This window comes from Salvelinus fontinalis, chromosome 13, assembly GCF_029448725.1.
Source record: "Salvelinus fontinalis isolate EN_2023a chromosome 13, ASM2944872v1, whole genome shotgun sequence".
Classification (NCBI taxonomy): domain Eukaryota; kingdom Metazoa; phylum Chordata; class Actinopteri; order Salmoniformes; family Salmonidae; genus Salvelinus; species Salvelinus fontinalis.
In genome coordinates, this window is record NC_074677.1 from 11,064,599 (window position 1) to 11,083,800 (window position 19,202).

General features: G+C 41.2%; 1 protein-coding gene across 1 annotated transcript; it reads right to left on the minus strand.

Annotated features, from left to right (window-relative positions):
- Window positions 1-3,601: 3,601 nt before the first annotated feature.
- LOC129868057 (cytotoxic and regulatory T-cell molecule-like) lies at window positions 3,602-18,665 on the minus strand. The gene is made up of 11 exons (XM_055941642.1): window positions 18,607-18,665; window positions 16,349-16,486; window positions 15,936-16,088; window positions 14,928-15,047; window positions 13,510-13,671; window positions 12,958-13,140; window positions 9,229-9,309; window positions 5,969-6,043; window positions 5,682-5,831; window positions 5,291-5,374; window positions 3,602-5,018 (listed from the first exon to the last, which is right to left on the minus strand). Exons 1-11 carry the CDS (start codon window positions 18,650-18,652, stop codon window positions 4,855-4,857), a joined length of 1,356 nt encoding a protein of 451 aa, XP_055797617.1. The 5' UTR covers window positions 18,653-18,665; the 3' UTR covers window positions 3,602-4,854.
- Between the last annotated feature and the right edge of the window lie 537 nt (window positions 18,666-19,202).

The window sequence follows — 19,202 nt, forward strand, 5'->3', positions numbered from 1 at the left end:
GTCTCAGTACCTCGTGAAATGCCGTACCAAGCACCCTTTTCTTGTCAGTGTTTATAAAAGGTCTATGTCAGCCATCTGTCTCTGGGTGTGTGTGGGTCTCATTATCTGCTTTATGAGTTTGTGAGAAACCCTGTTTTGAAAGAAGTTAGTTATAACAATGTAATAGGGATATGCTTGTGTTATTTACAATGGTATTTCTTACACATGCGAGAAATTGCCAAGAAACTGAAGATCTTGTACAATGCTGTGTACTACTCCCTTCACAGAACAGCGCAAACTGTCTCTAACCAGAATAGAAAGAGGATTCGGCCGCCCCGGTGGACAACTGAGCAAGAGGGCAAGTACGTTAGCGTGTCTAGTTTAAGAAACAGATATCTCACAAGTCCTCAACTGGCAGCTTCATTAAATAGTAACTTCAAAACACCCGTCTCAACGTCAACAGTGAAGAGGCGACTCCGGGATGCTGGCCTTCATCTGTCCAGTGTCTGTGTTCTTTTGCCTATCTTAATATTTTATTTTTATTGCCAGTCTGAGATATGGCTTTTTCTTTGCAACTCTACCTAGAAGGCCAGCGTCCCGGAGTTGCCTCTTCACTGTTGACGTTGAGACTGGTGTTTTGAAGTTACTATTTAATGAAGCTGCAAATTGAGGACTTGTGAGGTGTCTGCTTCTCAAGCGTTTGACATTATAGATCATAGTCTGCTGCTAGAAAAACATGTGTCATGGCTTTACACCTCCTGCTATATTGTGGATAAAGAGTTACTTGTCTAACAGAAGACAGAGGGTGTTCTTTAATGGAAGCTTCTCCAACATAATCCAGGTAGAATCAGGAATTCCCCAGGGTAGCTGTTTACGTCCCTTACCTTTTTCAATCTTTACTAGCGACATTACACTGGCTTTAAGTAAAGCCAGTGTGTCTATGTATGTGGAAATTGAGCAAGTTGAGGTGCCTAAACTGCTTGGATTAACCCTGGATTTTAAACCGTCATATTCAAATATATTGATGCAACAGTAGCTAAGATTGGGAGAAGTCTGTCCATAATATTGCGCTGCTCTGCCTTCTTAACAACAATATCAACAAGGCAGGTCCTACAGGCCCTAGTTTGTTGCACCTAGACTACTGTTCAGTAGTGTGGTCAGGTGTCACAAAGAGGGAAAATTACAATTGTCTCAGAAAAGGGCGGCACGGCTGGCCTTTAAAAGTGCACAGAGAGCTAACATTAATGATATGCATGTCAATCTCTCTTGGCTCAAAGTGGAAGAGAGATTAACTTCATCACTACTTGTTTTTGTAAGAAGTGTTGATAAGTTCAATGTACCGAGCTGTCTGTGAAAACTACTAGCACACAGCTCGGGCATCCATATATACCCCACAAGACATGCCACCAGAGGTCTCTTCACAATCCCCAAGTCCAGAACAGACTATGGGAGGTGCATAGTATTACATAGAGCCATGACTACATGGAACTCTATTCCACATCAGGTAACTGATGCAGTAGAATCAGATTGAAAAAAACAGGTAAAAATACACCTTTTGTCTCTTCACTGCAGGGACTGTGAATAAGCTCACACAAAAGGTGCAGACATATGCATACGCATACATTGTAATATTGTTATATGGTGGTATTATACCTTTTGTATTGTACATTTTGTATTGTAGGGGTGTAATAATGTTATGATGTACTATTTTATCTTTTGTTTTATATGTAAGTGCTTTAATGTGTTTGGACCCCAGGAATAGTAGCTGCTGCCTTGTATCCATAATAAATACAAATACAACTTGATTGGAGTCCACCTGTGGTAAATTCAATTGACTGGACATGTTTGTTTTTTATTTTACCTTTATTTAACTAGGCAAGTCAGTTAAAAACAAATTCTTATTTACAATGACGGCCTACCCCGGCCAAACCCGGATGGCGTTGCGCCAATTGTGCGCCGCCCTATGGAACTCCCAATCACGGACGGATGTGATACAGACATGTGATACCGACATGATTTGGAAAGGCACACACCAGTCTATATAAGGTTCCACAGTTGACATTGCATGTCAGAGCAAAAACCAATCCACGAGGAGGAAGGAATTGTCCGTAGAGCTCCGAGACAGGATTGTGTTGAGGCACAGGCCTGTGGAAGGGTACCAAAACATTTCTACAGCATTGAAGGTCCCCAAGAACACAGTGGCCTCCATCATTCTTAAATGGAAGAAGTTTGGAACCACCAAGACTCTTCCTAGAGCTGGCTGCCCAGCCAAACTGATAAATCAGGGGTTACGGCCTTGGTCACTCTGACAGAGCTCCAACGTTCCTCTGTGGAGATGGGAGAACCTTCCAGAAGGACAACCATCTCTGCAGCACAGCACTCCACCAATCAGGCCGTTATGGTAGAGTGGCCAGACGGAAGCCACTCAGTAAAAGGCACATGACAGCCCGTTTGGAGTTTGCCAAAAGCCACCTAAAGACTCTCAGACCATGAGAAACAAGACTCTGGTCTGATGAACCCAACATTGAACGCTTTGGCCTGAATGCAAAACATCACGTCTGGAGGAAACCTGGCATCATACCTACGATGAACATGGTGGTAGCAGCATCATGTTGCAGGGATGTTTTTCAGAGACAGGGACTGAGAGACTTGTCAGGATTGAGGGAAAGATGAACGAAGCAAAGTACAGAGAGATCCTTGATGAAAACCTGCTCCAGAGCGTTTAGGACCTCCGACTGGGGCGAAGGTTCACCTTCCAACAGAACAACGACCCAAAGCACACAGCCATGACAACGCAGGAGTGGCTTCGAGACAAGTCTCTGAGTGTTCTTGAGTGGCCCAGCCAGAGCCCGGATTTGAACCCGATCGAACTTCTCTGGAGAGAGCTGAAAATAGCTGTGCAGCAACGCTCCCCTTCCAACCATACAGAGCTTGTGAGGATCTGCAGAGAAGAATGGGAGAAACTCCCCAAATACAGGTGTGCCAAGCTTGTAGTGTCACACCCAAGAAGACTAGAGGCTGTAATCGTTGCCAAAGCTACTTCAACAAAGTACTGAGTAAAGAGTCTGAATAGTTATGTAAATGCTATGTTTCAATTTTCAGTTTCTTAATACATTTGCAAAAATTTCTAAAAACCAGTTTTTGCTTTATCATTATTGGGTATTGTGTGTTGATTGATGAGGGGGGAAAATAAATTATTCAATTTTAGAATAAGGCTGTAACGTATCAAAATGTGTAAAAAGTCAAGGGGTCTGAATACTTTCCGAATGCACTGTACAATATAGAAAAAACAAAGTGTATACAAATATTACAAACAACAGAAGGTAATACAGCATTTTGATTTATTTTTTGTTATGAGAAGAAGAAAGTGTTTAAATATTGAACTTAATTCTCAAAAATAATAAACAGAAGTAAGTAATAAACAGAAGTTTCACTGAAAATGTACATTTTATGAATATGGAATTTAGCTAAAATAAGAATGAGGTTGATTACGAAGAAAGGATTTGCATATTCTTTGTTACACTGAGTGTACAAAACATTAACACTTTCCCCCAACCCACAGGGATGCTGGTCTCCGATTGTTAATTACAGAAGGTACAAGAAACATTAATGTATTTTTAAAACATTTTAAGATAATGTTTAGTAGGGGTAGCACTTGTGGATTAATTTATATGAAACTTCTTTAATCTTATTAGTTTTAATACATTTCTGTGATAGAGACCAAATATTTTCCATTAATATTTCTTAAAAAGGCCATTCCAGAAAGATATGACATATGAAAACTCTCCTCCATCTTGTCTTGCATTGTGAAACCCTCCCTATGCTCTCTGTCCAGTAGCGGAATGAGTTTTCATGAGGATAACGTACGGCATAATGAAATACGTCACGATGTAAACAGGGCATCACACTAATTCTCTTTGGAGACCCCCAGGAGTATGCACACTTTGTTCTAGCCCAGCATTCAACTAGCAGAACAGTTCATGGTATTTGTTATTCAAAGGTATGTAGGCCAATAGAGAAATCACCCAAACAAAGATAGTGTAAATACAATACAATTCCTGAAAATCAGATCAGAGTGTAGCGGGGTGTGTAATTGGTGGCAGAGAAATCAGCGCAGGAGAGCAGAACTGGGTGATAACCGGAGATTTATTTAGCAAAACCAACAGCATCCAGAACGCCAAGATACATGGGCACAAAAATAACCCGTTGTGCGCTCACGGGGAATGTGCACAAGCACTACAATAAACAATCCCACACAAAGACATGGGGGAACAGAGGGTTAAGTACACAACAAGTAATTGAGGAAATTGAAACAAGGTGTGAGGAAAAACAAGACAAAACACATGGAAAATGAAAAGTGGATCGATGACAGCTAGAAGACCGGCGACGCCGACCGACGAGCGCCGCCCGAACAAGGAGAGGACCCGACTTCGGCCGAAATCGTGACACAGAGTTTATTTGTTACACGCGCAGGATGCAGCAGGTGTAAACAGTACAGTGAAATGCAGCTTACAAGCTCAACAATGCAGTTGTACTAAGTAATATAAAAGTACACAAGAGAATAAAATAAATACACACGAGAATATACACTATAAACAAGGTGGGGGGATACTTCCACAGAATAATCCATACTTATGTTGTATATTTTTCCTTTATTTCAGTATAGAAATAAACTTGGATTTAAAAATATATATATCATACATAATAGCAGCTTATGAGCCTGTGTACACACATAATTATCCACTATATCACAGTAACGTTACATGTTTTAAAACAATATTACAATAAAAATATATTGTTTGTCACATTTTAGGTGCTTATGATTTGAATTCTCTATGTGAATTCCCAATATTAAAACACACACACTGACATTTTTTACAGTTCTGTCTCCTTGATCTGAGGGCTTAGGGTTGCTCCATCTGTTTGTGGGATGATTTGAATTTCAGGAGCCTGTTCTGTTTTGGTGTTTGTTGTTGTTGTCGTCTCTGTTGCCATTGGTTCCTCAACGACATACTTTGTGAATCCAATGTTAAAAAGTCCTAGAAAAACAGGCAATTTTTAAATCATGTGGAACATATAAAATGTCCTACATTTTAGCATATACTAGACATCCCACTGGGCACACACTGGTTGAATCAACGTTGTTTCCACATAATTTCAATTAAATTAAGTTGAACCAACGTGGAATAGACGTTGAATTGTGGGATAGTTCTTATAATTTTTGTCATTGTGTTCTTTCATTGGTTGATTTTCTTTTCATATGTCACAGAAATGTCACAGAAATCAGACTATGTAGGATGTAAAATATTACCATTTCCCCTTCTTCTGGATTGTTTCTCTTCATTGCTTGATTTTGATCTGCTGCTCTCCACAGATTGATCAGAGTCTTCATTTTCTGTAATGATCAAAACTATGATAATTTCTGAATAATTACTTGTGAAAAGTTTAAGATTTAGTGGCAACTCAAGTCCTTGAGGGCTGCAGGTTATTTGCTGGTTTTTGTTCTTTCTGATCTAGACCTGAAAAACCATGTTTGGTTAATATCAACTGATCCAACAAAGAAGAAAGGAAAACCAACAGAGCGAAATTCCAGTTGAGGACTAGTTGTGCACACCTGCCATGAACCAAAGATGACCAAACATGCAAAGTGATGAGAAGATCCTAAACAGTGAGAGCCGAGAGGTGTGCTGGTCTCTAGTTACCTTTCTTCCAGAGTATGTGAGCCCTCCTCAGCTTGATTACAAAGAACACAACGACCACCAGCAGACCAAGGATGAGGCACGTCACGAGGAAGATGAGCAACGGCGCACTGCTTCCATTTCCTCTCTGCCTCTCCGTCTCATCGAAGATTCCTGTGAATGAGACCACCAGTGCAACTTTAGCCTCTTCTACTGTAGCCTTATATCCAAATCTGACTTACACAGCCCCTAAACATGACACACTTAACCAGATCTGTATGCACTTCGTAAAAATAGTAAGACTGTCTTACCTCTAGCATTAGTGGAGTTGGTTCTTGTGCCATTATGAGGTGTGTTCTCTATTGTCTGGGACACTGACGACCAATCTACAGGGAATTACAGGGTAATGAATGAATGAATGCATCATACAGCTATTCTGGACAGTACCTACAGTCACCTTGTTCAGGAGGATATGGAGTGTATTTGTGGATAAAACAATAGGTTTTCAATTGATTATACTATTGGATACTGCTATGATGGACATCTGAATATTTTTCAGGTATTTTACAAATGTTGCACCCCGAGAATAAATCGCTCATCGTGTCATTCAAAAGCAATTTAAAGCAAATAAAAATGGCTGGATTTGATTAGAGCTTTGATCAGCATGAAAATTCAAACCTGATGCTACCGTAGCCGTATATTAAATACATTTTATGAGCCCTACATTAACGACATTTAATGAGCCGAAGCCTAAAAAAGCCCAAATGATTGTGCCGTTATCCAATACATATGATATAGGCTATTGCACATTACGCATGACAGGAAAACATAAAAACCCATAGATGTAGCTAGCTATATGCTCTCTTGGTTAAATAAATTAAACTAGCTCCAGTAGACTAATCTTTTTGATTGTGAACTCTATTACTGTACTATATTGTAGCCTATTATATTGTAATATATGGACTGCAATTATGCACATCGTTCAAACCATGATAAAGCAGAAGAGAACATGCGATTCTGGTGCAGCAAATGCGGCCTACAAAGTTACAAGTATAGGCTAGTGAATTTTATGTTAATCTTGAAATATAATTGGGCCTATTTGTATAATTAGTTGGCTGATGAATACAGTGCATTCGGGAAAGTATTCAGACCCCTTTACTTTTTCCACATTTTGTTACATTACAGCCTTATTCTAAAACTGATTAAATAGTTTATTTCCCTCATTAATCTACACATAATACCCCATAATGACAAAGCAAAAACTGGATTTTTGAAATGTTTGAAAATGTATTAAAAATAAAAACTGGAATATTACATTAACATAAGTATTTAGACCCTTTACTTTGGCAGCGATTACAGCCTCAAGTCTTCCTGGGTGTGACGCTACAAGTTTGGCACACCTGCATTTGGGGAGTTTCTCCCATTCTTCTCTGCGAATCCTCTCAAGCTCTGTCAGGTTTGATGGGGAGCGTTGCTGCACAGCTATTTTCAGGTCTCTCCAGAGAAGTTCGATCGGGTTCATGTCCGGGCTCTAGCTGGGCCACTCAAGGACATTCAGAGACTTGTCCTGAAGAGATACTCTTAATGATCGGCTATGAAAAGCCAACTGACATTTACTCCTGAGGTGCTTACTTGCTGCACCCTCGACAACTACTGTGATTATTATTATTTGACCATGCTGGTCATTTATGAACATTTGAACATCTTGGCCATGTTCTGTTATAATCTCCACCCGGCACAGCCAGAAGAGGACTGGCCACCCCTCATAGCCTGGTTCCTCTCTAGGTTTCTTCCTAGGTTTTGGCCTCTCTAGGGAGTTTTTCCTAGCCACCGTGCATCTACACCTGCATTGCTTGCTGTTTGGGGTTTAAGGCTGGGTTTCTGTACAGCACTTTGAGATATCAGCTGATGTGAAAAGGGCTATATAAATAAATTTGATTTGTCCTGAAGCCACTCCTGCGTTGTCGTGGCTGTGTGCTTAGGGTTGTTGTTCTGTTGGAAGGTGAACCTTCGCCCCAGTCTGAGGTCCTTAACACACTGGAGCAGGTTTTCATCAAGGATCTCTCTGTACTTTGCTCCATTCATCTTTCCCTCTATCCTGACTGGTCTCCCAGTCCCTGCCGCTGAAAAATATACCCACAGCATGATGCTGCCACCACCATGCTTCACCGTATGGATGGTATTAGGTTTCCTCCAGACGTGATACTTGGCATTCAGGCCAAAGAGTTCAATCTTGTTTTCATCAGACCAACCTTTTGGCAAACTCCAAGTGGGCTGTCATGTGCCTTTTACTGAGGAGTGGCTTCCCTCTGGGAAGGCTTGATTGGTGGAGTGCTGCAGAGAGGTTTGTCATTCTGGAAGGTTCTCTCATCTCCACAGAGGAACTCTGGAGCTCTGTCAGAGTGACAATCGGGTTCTTTGTCACCTCCCTGACCAAGGCCCTTCTCCCCCGATTGCTCAGTTTGTCTGGGCAGCCAGCTCTAGGAAGAGTCTTGATGGTTCCAACCTTCTTCCATTTAAGAATGCTGCAGAAATGTTTTGGTACCATTCCCCAGATCTGTGCCTCGACACAATCCTGTCTTGGAGCTCTACAGACAATTCCTTCAACCTCATGGCTTCATTTTTGCTCTCGTTTTTGCTCTGGACATGCACTGTCAACTGTGGGACCTTATGTGTGTGCCTTTCCAAATCATGTCCAATCAATTGAATTTACCACAGGTGAACACAAATCAAGTTGTAGAAACATCAAGGATGATCAACGGAAACAGGATGCACAATTCCGAGTCTCATAGCAAAGGGTCTGAATACCTTTGTAAATAACGTATTTCTGTTCTTTATTTTTAATAATAGTTTGGCTTTTCCTGCATGGGACTCCAAGAGCTAAGGAGTGTTTTTTAAGGAGGCCAGTGGAGCACAGGTGTGTGCGTATTGCGCAAGAGACAGAGGCTATAAGTTAGAAGCTAATTATGCATAACCTTTTTTTCTTTAGCTGAATAGATTTAATAGACTGATTTAAAGCAACGATATTTGAGTGATAGGCTTTTTTTAAACTCTGCAGCTGCAATAAAAAAAATAACGATCTTTACAATTAAAAACAAGGTGACCCCGAAAGCCAGATGAGTAAAAATAGAAATAGAAAATAAAAACCTTTATATTACTGTAGCATAGGCTATGCTGTAGCAAATGTAGGCCTCCCGGTCACAAGAAAAAAAGTGGTCTGTCTGTCCCCACCCTGAGCCTTGATTCATCATGCAGAGGGCATAGAGAAGCCAGATTTAGACATCGCATGTAATTTAGCAGTTCCATTTCACGCCATGCTTTTCATATAAATCATTTATCATAATTTTCCTGTTTCTCACAGTTATTTATCCCGGGAAAAGGGAGTGGTTTTGGCCTGTAAATCCGGGTAAATCTCGGTAACAGGGTTCTCGCCATTCAACCATAATTTGTAGTGATGGAAAGTCACCACGAGGTGGAGAAGCAGCCCACTGAATAACTTGTAAGACTAGATGGCAATGATTCTGTGAATTTCTTCCCATACAATACTAGCTATGGTTAGTCTTGTTCTTACCGGTAGTACTGGTTGAGTTGCTGCTGCTGTCATTAGCAAGTGTGTACCCTGTAGCTTCAAACACTGAGTGGGCTGGCTGACCTGGAGGTGAAGATATTCGACAGACATTGATTACTCCAATGAGGAAATGCATTCGTTGATTCATTACAAACTAAATAGACTTCTAGTTGTTGATTTGTGGTTTTATTGTATTGATATTACAGTACAGTGTAAGTCATTTTCACTCACTGATTGTACTACAGATGAAAATTTTGTAATTTAAGTCAATATATACACTGCTCAAAAAAAATAAAGGGAACACTTAAACAACACAATGTAACTCCAAGTCAATCACACTTCTGTGAAATCAAACTGTCCACTTAGGAAGCAACACTGATTGACAATAAATTTCACATGCTGTTGTGCAAATGGAATAGACAAAAGGTGGAAATTATAGGCAATTAGCAAGGCACCCCCCAAAACAGGAGTGATTCTGCAGGTGGTGACCACAGACCACTTCTCAGTTCCTATGCTTCCTGGCTGATGTTTTGGTCACTTTTGAATGCTGGCGGTGCTCTCACTCTAGTGGTAGCATGAGACGGAGTCTACAACCCAAACAAGTGGCTCAGGTAGTGCAGTTCATCCAGGATGGCACATCAATGCGAACTGTGGCAAAAAGGTTTGCTGTGTCTGTCAGCGTAGTGTCCAGAGCATGCAAGCGCTACCAGGAGACAGGCCAGTACATCAGGAGACGTGGAGGAGGCGTAGGAGGGCAACAACCCAGCAGCAGGACCGCTACCTCCGCCTTTGTGCAAGGAGGTGCACTGCCAGAGCCCTGCAAAATGACCTCCAGCAGGCCACAAATGTGCATGTGTCAGCATATGGTCTCACAAGGGGTCTGAGGATCTCATCTCGGTACCTATTGGCAGTCAGGCTACCTCTGGCGAGCACATGGAGGGCTGTGCGGCCCCACAAAGAAATGACACCCCACACCATGACTGACCCATCGCCAAACCGGTCATGCTGGAGGATGTTGCAGGCAGCAGAACGTTCTGCACGGCGTCTCCAGACTCTGTCACGTCTGTCACATGTGCTCATGTGCTCAGTGTGAACCTGCTTTCATCTGTGAAGAGCACAGGGCGCCAGTGGCGAATTTGCCAATCTTGGTGTTCTCTGGCAAATGCCAAACGTCCTGCACGGTGTTGGGCTGTAAGCACAACCCCCACCTGTGGACGTCGGGCCCTCATACCACCCTCATGGAGTCTGTTTCTGACCGTTTGAGCAGACACATGCACATTTGTGGCCTGCTGGAGGTCATTTTGCAGGGCGCTGGCAGTGCACCTCCTTGCACAAAGGCGGAGGTAGTGGTCCTGCTGCTGGGTTGTTGCCCTCCTACGGCCTCCTCCACGTCTCCTGATGTACTGGCCTGTCTCCTGGTAGCGCCTGCATGCTCTGGACACTACTCTGACAGACACAGCAAACCTTTTTGCCACAGTTCGCATTGATGTGCCATCCTGGATGAACTGCACTACCTGAGCCACTTGTGTGGGTTGTAGACTCCGTCTCATGCTACCACTAGAGTGAGAGCACCGCCAATATTCAAAAGTGACCAAAACATCAGCCAGGAAGCATAGGAACTGAGAAGTGGTCTGTGGTCACCACCTGCAGAATCACTCCTGTTTTGGGGGGTGTCTTGCTAATTGCCTATAATTTCCACCTTTTGTCTATTCCATTTGCACAACAGCATGTGAAATTTATTTTCAATCAGTGTTGCTTCCTAAGTGGACAGTTTGATTTCACAGAAGTGTGATTGACTTGGAGTTACATTGTGTTGTTTAAGTGTTCCCTTTATTTTTTTGAGCAGTGTATAACAAATGGAAAAATCCAGGTACCTTAAATTAACACAAAAAAAGCATAAGCTGAAATTCTGACTCAAACTTTGACTGAGGTTTAAATTGAGGACCTACAGTGGGGCGAACAAGTATTTGATACACTGCCGATTTTGCAGGTTTTCCTACTTACAAATCATGTAGAGGTCTGTAATTTTTATCATAGGTACACTTCAACTGTGAGAGACGGAATCTAAAACAAAAATCCAGAAAATCACATTGTATGATCTTTAAGTAATTAATTTGCATTTTATTGCATGACATAAGTATTTGATACATCAGAAAAGCAGAACTTAATATTTGGTACAGAAACCTTTGTTTGCAATTACAGAGATCATACATTTCCTGTAGTTCTTGACCAGGTTTGCACACACTGCAGCAGGGATTTTGGCCCACTCCTCCATACAGACCTTCTCCAGATCCTTCAGGTTTCGGGTCTGTCGCTGGGCAATACGGACTTTCAGCTACCTCCAAAGATTTTCTATTGGGTTCAGGTCTGGAGACTGGCTAGGCCACTCCAGGACCTTGAGATGCTTCTTACGGAGCCACTCCTTAGTTGCCCTGGCTGTGTGTTTCGGGTCGTTGTCATGCTGGAAGACCCAGCGATGACTCATCTTCAATGCTCTTACTGAGGGAAGGAGGTTGTTGGCTAAGATCTCGCGATACATGGCCCCATCCATCCTCCCCTCAATACGGTGCAGTCGTCCTGTCCTCTTTGCAGAAAATCATCCCCAAAGAATGATGTTTCCACCTCCATGCTTCACGGTTGGGATGGTGTTCTTGGGGTTGTACTCATCCTTCTTCTTCCTCCAAACACGGCGAGTGGAGTTTAGACCAAAAAGCTCTATTTTTGTCTCATCAGACCACATGACCTTCTCCCATTCCTCCTCTGGATCATCCAGATGGTCATTGGCAAACTTCAGACGGGCCTGGAAATGCGCTGGCTTGAGCAGGGGGACCTTGCGTGCGCTGCAGGATTTTAATCCATGACGGCGTAGTGTGTTACTAATGGTTTTCTTTGAGACTGTGGTCCCAGCTCTCTTCAGGTCATTGACCAGGTCCTGCCATGTAGTTCTGGGCTGATCCCTCACCTTCCTCGTGATCATTGATGCCCCACGAGGTGGGATCTTGCATGGAGCCTCAGACCGAGGGTGATTGACCGTCATCTTGAACTTCTTCCATTTTCTAATAATTGCGCCAACAGTTGTTGCCTTCTCACCAAGCTGCTTGCCTATTGTCCTGTAGCCCATCCCAGCCTTGTACAGGTCTACACCTTTATCCCTGATGTCCTTACACAGCTCTCTGGTCTTGGCCAGAGAGGTTGGAGTCTGTTTGATTGGGTGTGTGGACAGGTGTCTTTTATACAGGTAACGAGTTCAAACAGGTGCAGTTAATACAGGTAATGAGTGGAGAACAGGAGGGCTTCTTAAAGAAAAACTAACAGGTCTGTGAGAGCCGGAATTCTTACTGGTTGGTAGGTGATCAAATACTTATGTCATGCAATAAAATACAAATGAATTACTTAAAAATGATACAATGTGATTTTCTGGATTTTTTCACAGTTGAAGTGTACCTATGATTAAAATTCCAGACCTCTACATGCTTTGTAAGTAGGAAAACCTGCAAAATCGGTAGTGTATCAAATACTTGTTCTCCCCACTGTATATGGCTAATATAGCTATTCACTTCCATTTCAGGAAACATCCTTGATGGTATGAGAACCAATTGCTTTTGTTTTGCACCTAAGCAGTTTTCAAACTTTTCACAAACACAAACTTTTCACATGTTGAAAACCAACTCGCAAAACATTTGTAGATGTAACCTCAGGGCAACATGGCTGTTAATAAAATGTCTTACTTACTGTGAGGGCTGAGTTGTGAGTCAGGGGTTGATGCTGGTGAACGCTTTATATTGGGCCAATCTAAGGCTGTAGCTGTTGGTTTTTCTGTTGACACCTGTGTGCCAGGCCAACGGGAGACTGTTTTTGGACCTTCTGTACTTGGCCAATGAGAGGTTCTTGAAGTGGAGTGTGATTCCTCAGAGGCTATAAGATAGAAGGGAATTTCAGTTATTGATGTTTGTGTGGTAAAGATACCCTACTGTGCCATGACCCTACCGTTCTCATGGCATAATTTTAAACTAGTGAGAAAGTACCCACAGTGTGACTGTGCAGTGAAACCACAAATGTGCACACTTAACTTTCAATGTTCCTCAAATAGAACACTACAAGCAGAACTACATTTCAAATAAAGGCATACCAGTTATTTTAAATTCTTTGTTGGATATTTCCACCTTACTCTCAAGGAGGTTATCTGAGCTTTATGTCATAGTATTGTAGTATTTATAGTATTTATACCCTGCTAAATTCAACCTCCCATAGCTTGAAAGTGTGAACAATGAACTTGGGACTTACGATTCTGTCCAATTTTTACGAAATTCATCAGAGAAGAATTGTGTAAGGCTGGATGGCGAACGATGCATTTCACTGTGACTCTCCTCTTGTGGGACTGAACATGCAAGATATCCAGGGAGGAATATGTGTTTTTTTCCAAAAGATACTGGGACTGAGGCTGAGCTAAATAACAAGAGAAAGGTTCAATTAACTTTTAACAAAGTGTCAAAATGTCATATGTAACAGAATGTCAACAACCATCATACTTATTCTTATAATACTGACCTGCACTGCCCTTTACAGGGAGAATACGGACATTTCACTTCCCTTTATTTTGGATGAGATAAAGTGGAATGTGTGGGGGATTTGTTTTCGCAGGGGAAGTATATTACTGTTTTGAGGCATTTCCCTTCGTTATATATATTCACAACATCCTCAGTCTCCTACTACTCCATTTTGACTTGTCTTGTGTTTTTATTTTCCACAATCCCTTAAAGTGGTTGTTATCATTGGTTAAATATATTGAATAATGTTAGTGGGGCGGCAGGTAGCCTGGAGGGTCGGAGCATTAGGCCAGTAAGCGAAAGGTTGCTGGATCGAATCCCCGAGCTGACAAGGTAAAAATCTGTCGTTCTGCTCCTGAGCAAGGCAGTTAACCCACTGTTCCCCGGGCGCCGAAGACATGAATCTCGATTAAGGCAGCCCTCTGCACCTCTCAGATTCAGAGGGGTTGGCTTAAATGTGGAAGACACATTTCAGTTGAATGCTTTCAGTTGTACAACTGACTAGGTATCTCCCTTTTAAGTGAACGGCAAGGAAGCAAACCAAGGTCGCTGGTGTGAAAGGCAATTGCCTTTGGTGTGAAAGGCAATTGCCCATTGCGCCAATAGGGTTAACCCACTTGGTGTGAAATTGAAACGTTCCTCATTTTGCGAAGAATGCTACACTGCCCCCTCCGGACGGAAAAGGCAAGTCTCCGCACTTCAATCTACCGTTAACCCCTTACACGTCTGGCCGTGCTTTCCGATGGCCTCACGGCCGCCATTCCACCTCTGTCACAAATATAGTGTCAGGGGTTATTCTCTGCCAGGAAGTGTTGTTAAGTGTTGATTGTGCACAGGTGTGGCAACCAGGGTGTGGCAGCTGGCAGAGCCATGAGGCTGTTGGAGTTTGGTGGCCATGTGAACCTTTGGTTTGAATATTTAGTTTTTGGCATGCCATGTTTTGTTGTCCTTTTTGTATATACTATTATTTGTTGGTCATGCACCATTTTTTAACATAACTCACTTGGGCTGGCCAACCAAGGAGTCAAAACACACCCTTTAGCTAGGCCTAGGATCCCTAGAAATAGTAAGTGTATCAAAATCAGAAGGTTTCGATTTTAACATAATCCCTTGCCATGAAATCTACTAAGTGAATCTAGAATAAAGGTAACTTACCATCAATTTCTAACCCACTCCCCAAAAGCCATGAAATTTTGGGAGGATGGCTATTTCCCACTGCAGAACATTTGATGGTAGTCTTTCCATTGTGTTCTGTTATCTCCAATTTTGGCATACCTTGAGAATGACAAAAAGAGTGAGATTATGATTTTGGGATTCAACTTAATTAGTTGGAAGTGGGAATGGGGCAAGCACTCTACCTCCTGACATCTGCTAAATATGTGTATGTGACCAATAACATTTGATTTGATCCAATATGAATATTCGTTCACACTTTATTTAGATAGTATGACCATCTGTAGATAATCTATGTTGATAAGCAACTGCTTACTAAGGTTATGGTTAGGATAAGGGTTAGTGGATAATTAGTTGAAATGTTGTTGACAATTATTGAACATGTACAAACCATTTACTTAGGACTATCCACATAAAGTGTTTCCGAATATTCTACTAGCAACGGTCATCAAAATTGTTAAAAGGTTTTGAAAACAATTATCATAAATGCAACAGTTGGACAATGAATGAAGATATTTTTTTTAATCCATCAGGTATTGAATGAATAACATGACACATAACATGTTTTACTGGCACGGCCAAATAATGAGTTCAGGTATTTGTGGGAATTCAGGTACTCAATTTGTAAAATGTACCAGTTTTTTATTTTCTTAGAATGCACTCATATATACATTTTCTATTGGTATCAGGTGTTTATTTTATATTGTGTTAAAATAAAGAATTTTTTATGTGCCTCATTTGCATAAACACACTGAGTGTATTTGCATATGTGAACACATTAAAATAAAGGGGTGGAAAGCAATCAATCCAGTGAGATTTAAGTGACAAGTGGATTTTGCACCACTCAAACACAGGAAATAGATGGCTGAAAAAGACACATCCTCAAGTGGGCGGGGCATTCGCGTTGACAATTCTACTCAGTAAAGACAAAGGCTGTGTGCTTTCTTAATCACTATAGACAACAATGCTATGACAATATGTCATACTTACCCAAAACTGTCACGGTAACTGACTTCACTACAGGCACTTTTGTGTAATGTAAACATGTGTAGAGGCCTCCATCTTTGAAGGTGACATCAGACACACTGACTGAAAAATCGGACTCGGACAAGTTGATTATCTTGTAGCGCTTATCCCTCAGGGCTGTTAGTGAAGATAAGGAAGAGAGAATGCATGTCACATCATGACTCAACTACTTTAGTTCATAACAAAGATGTTACAATATGAGTAGGAACAAACATTTTTACTTGTATCATGTACAACTATTATTATTCTAGCCATACAGCTGTCAACATGTATTGCTCATTTAGTGGGCTTCCAGTCTACATTCAAATGGAGATACTGCTTCGTTTCTGTATATAAAATAAAATGAACGTCTGTATGTGGTATTATAATATCCTCACCCTTATGGTCATTGAAAAACATCACATGCCCGTTAGGATTCTTCCATTCCACGTGGCTCCTGTGGGCATTTCTAATGCGACACTTAATGGTTAGAGTCTCACCCTCCATCACGGTCATATGTTGCACTGCAACGGATCCTGCAATGGCAAATACCAATGAGTTAGTATAGGACATACTTTGATTGACATGATAGAATGTTCCAACATGATTGAAACATGAACATAATGAAACATGTTCACCCTAATTTTCAACAGCACTTTCCTCTTTCTTACAGTATTTTAACATAATATGATTATGGATGGACTGTATTGAAAAGCAATCATACAGAGGAGATTTAGGGGTCGTAGAATGATGAGTAAGTGGGCAGTGTAAATTATCTGGATAAGATCTGAGACAGACCCTTATACCAACCCCTCATTTCTCACAGCTCTGACTCATAGCACTATTCTACCACTCTGTAGGCCTCTTGTCTCAGACTCTGCCTCTGGGGGCCACAGAGGAAACTGAAGTAGACTGAGTTGCTATTGTCGGGCTTGAGGCTATGGGAGGTGTGACAAACAACAACATGTGGGGTGTGCATTTGCCCCTACACTGCACATAGGCCTACAGATTATGCAGCCAACTTTCACACAGCCTTCTACACGGCAACTGACAGGAAATCAAACATAGCGTGGTCAGTCACCATTCACATGAGGGGTGTGAAAGCGAAAGCAAGGGGCATGTGGTTTTCTTCACACTGTCTACGTGAGCGTCATGTGTTCCTTTTTCCTATGCTACTGCTATGACTAGTGGTAGGCCTACTGTATATGGAAAAATGAACTGTGGTGGCAAATTGAGACCGTTTGTGTTGGTGGGCTTGAAAGGTTTTGAAGGGTAACTGTTTTCATACATTGTGTGGGCTAAAATAATGTAACATAATAATAGGGTAATGCTATATAGCACCTACTGAAATGAAAGAAATTCCATTGGGATGGTCTATGGTGGTCCATGGAATTACTGTAATTTAGAAACAACCGTTGTGATTTTTAGAGCTGTCTTCAACGATTGAATTCAATATTCATATATTTAATGAGGTACAGTATATGAACCCCAATGAGAGCTGATGACAACCTATAATGGTTGAAACGTTGTGATCATAAACACAGAGCATGTATTACAGTGCTGAGTCTTTTTGCCAATTCCGAAAATACTGCATAACTAGACTCTTTTTGTTATCAATTTAAAAACCATGCTATATGATTAAAAAGTCACCAAATGACATTCAGAGATCCAAAGAATAATTTGTCAAACATATTTAAACAAGGCAACAATTAGTACACATTTTCACTGTGATACAATCCAAAGAGCATTTGATCATGTCTATTCTTTTTGTGTTGTCACTACTTGTCAGACTGCCAGAGAAACCACAAGATGGTTATCATACTATACTCTAGCAATAAGGCACGAGGGAGTGTGATATATGGCCAATATACCATGGCTAAGGGCTGTTCTTGCTCGATGCAACGCAGAGTGCCTGGATACAGCACTTAGCCATGGTATATTGGCCATATACCACAAACCCCTGAGTTGCCTTATTGCTATTATAAACTGGTTACCAACATAATTAGAACAGTATACCCATGGTATACGGTCTGATATACCACGGCTTTCAGCCAAATCAGCATTCAGTGCTCGAACCACCCAGATTATAAAATAGTATAGTATATACGCTATGTGACACTGAAAATAAACTGATTGCAGTGGCAGATTATTGAACATTTTTGGAAGATATTATTGTGTAATCAAACGTAGGGCACTGTGGTCAACAATGGCTTTCTGTGTTTCTCTAAGTATCCACCTGTATACATCATATGCTAGGCTGTATATCGATATACAACATTTCTCTCCAACCAGAGTACATTTTAATAACAACATTGATTTATCTCAATCTATTTTTAACATCATTCAGATGCACTTACAGTAGAGCAATTCACCTCCACAATTCTCATGAAAACAACTAAATGTGTCACAGCACCAGTATCAAGAAAAAAGCAGTTCCATTTTAATTGATCTGACATGCTGACAAAGATTGTGGAAACATTTACAATTTAAAAAATGTCTAAATATGAATACAGCAAACATATTGATTTGTGTTATCTTACAACAAAAACACATAACTCTGTCAATCTGTATTGTATAGGCCTACATGTACCCTGCCTGGGTACTTTGTACTTAATTGTCTCTGACACAATTACTTTCAGTGAAGTAGTCTACTCACCCCTTACAAACAAGACTAGGAAGCAAAGCTGCAGCTTTAGTGGCATCTTGACTGTCAGATTCAGATGTGGACTATCAGAGCCACTTCCTCTCTGAGGTGCCTTTATACACTACATACACTACAGTAAGGGGCCTTCCATGACATCACAGCAAAATTCATGGGGTTTCCACGCAACACTGAATACATTTACTTTCAAGGGCATTTCGGGTGATACCTTTAGAGGTTGTTGATCACATGGAATGAAAAATAATACAATGTTGATTGGATTATGAATTGACAAATGTTAAGAATGTCTATTTTCTAGTCTTTATGACATCTCTTGAAAGTTATCACCATGCACCAATGTTGTAGCCTGGTAGAACCAGCCTGATCCCTGTGTTTACTATTCTATTTCACTTATAATACTATATCAGTCTGGGCTTTGTCCAATAGATGCAGGGTTGGAGGTTAATGTTATTATGGTGAATCATCAAAAGACTGGGTGTAGTAGTGAGAGTCTGCTGGATTCCAGCCCACTCTGGATGAAATAGTAGACCAGGTAGCCAAAAGGGCTTTAAAACTAGATTTAATTGGCATTCTTGCTCCACTTGGTAGAG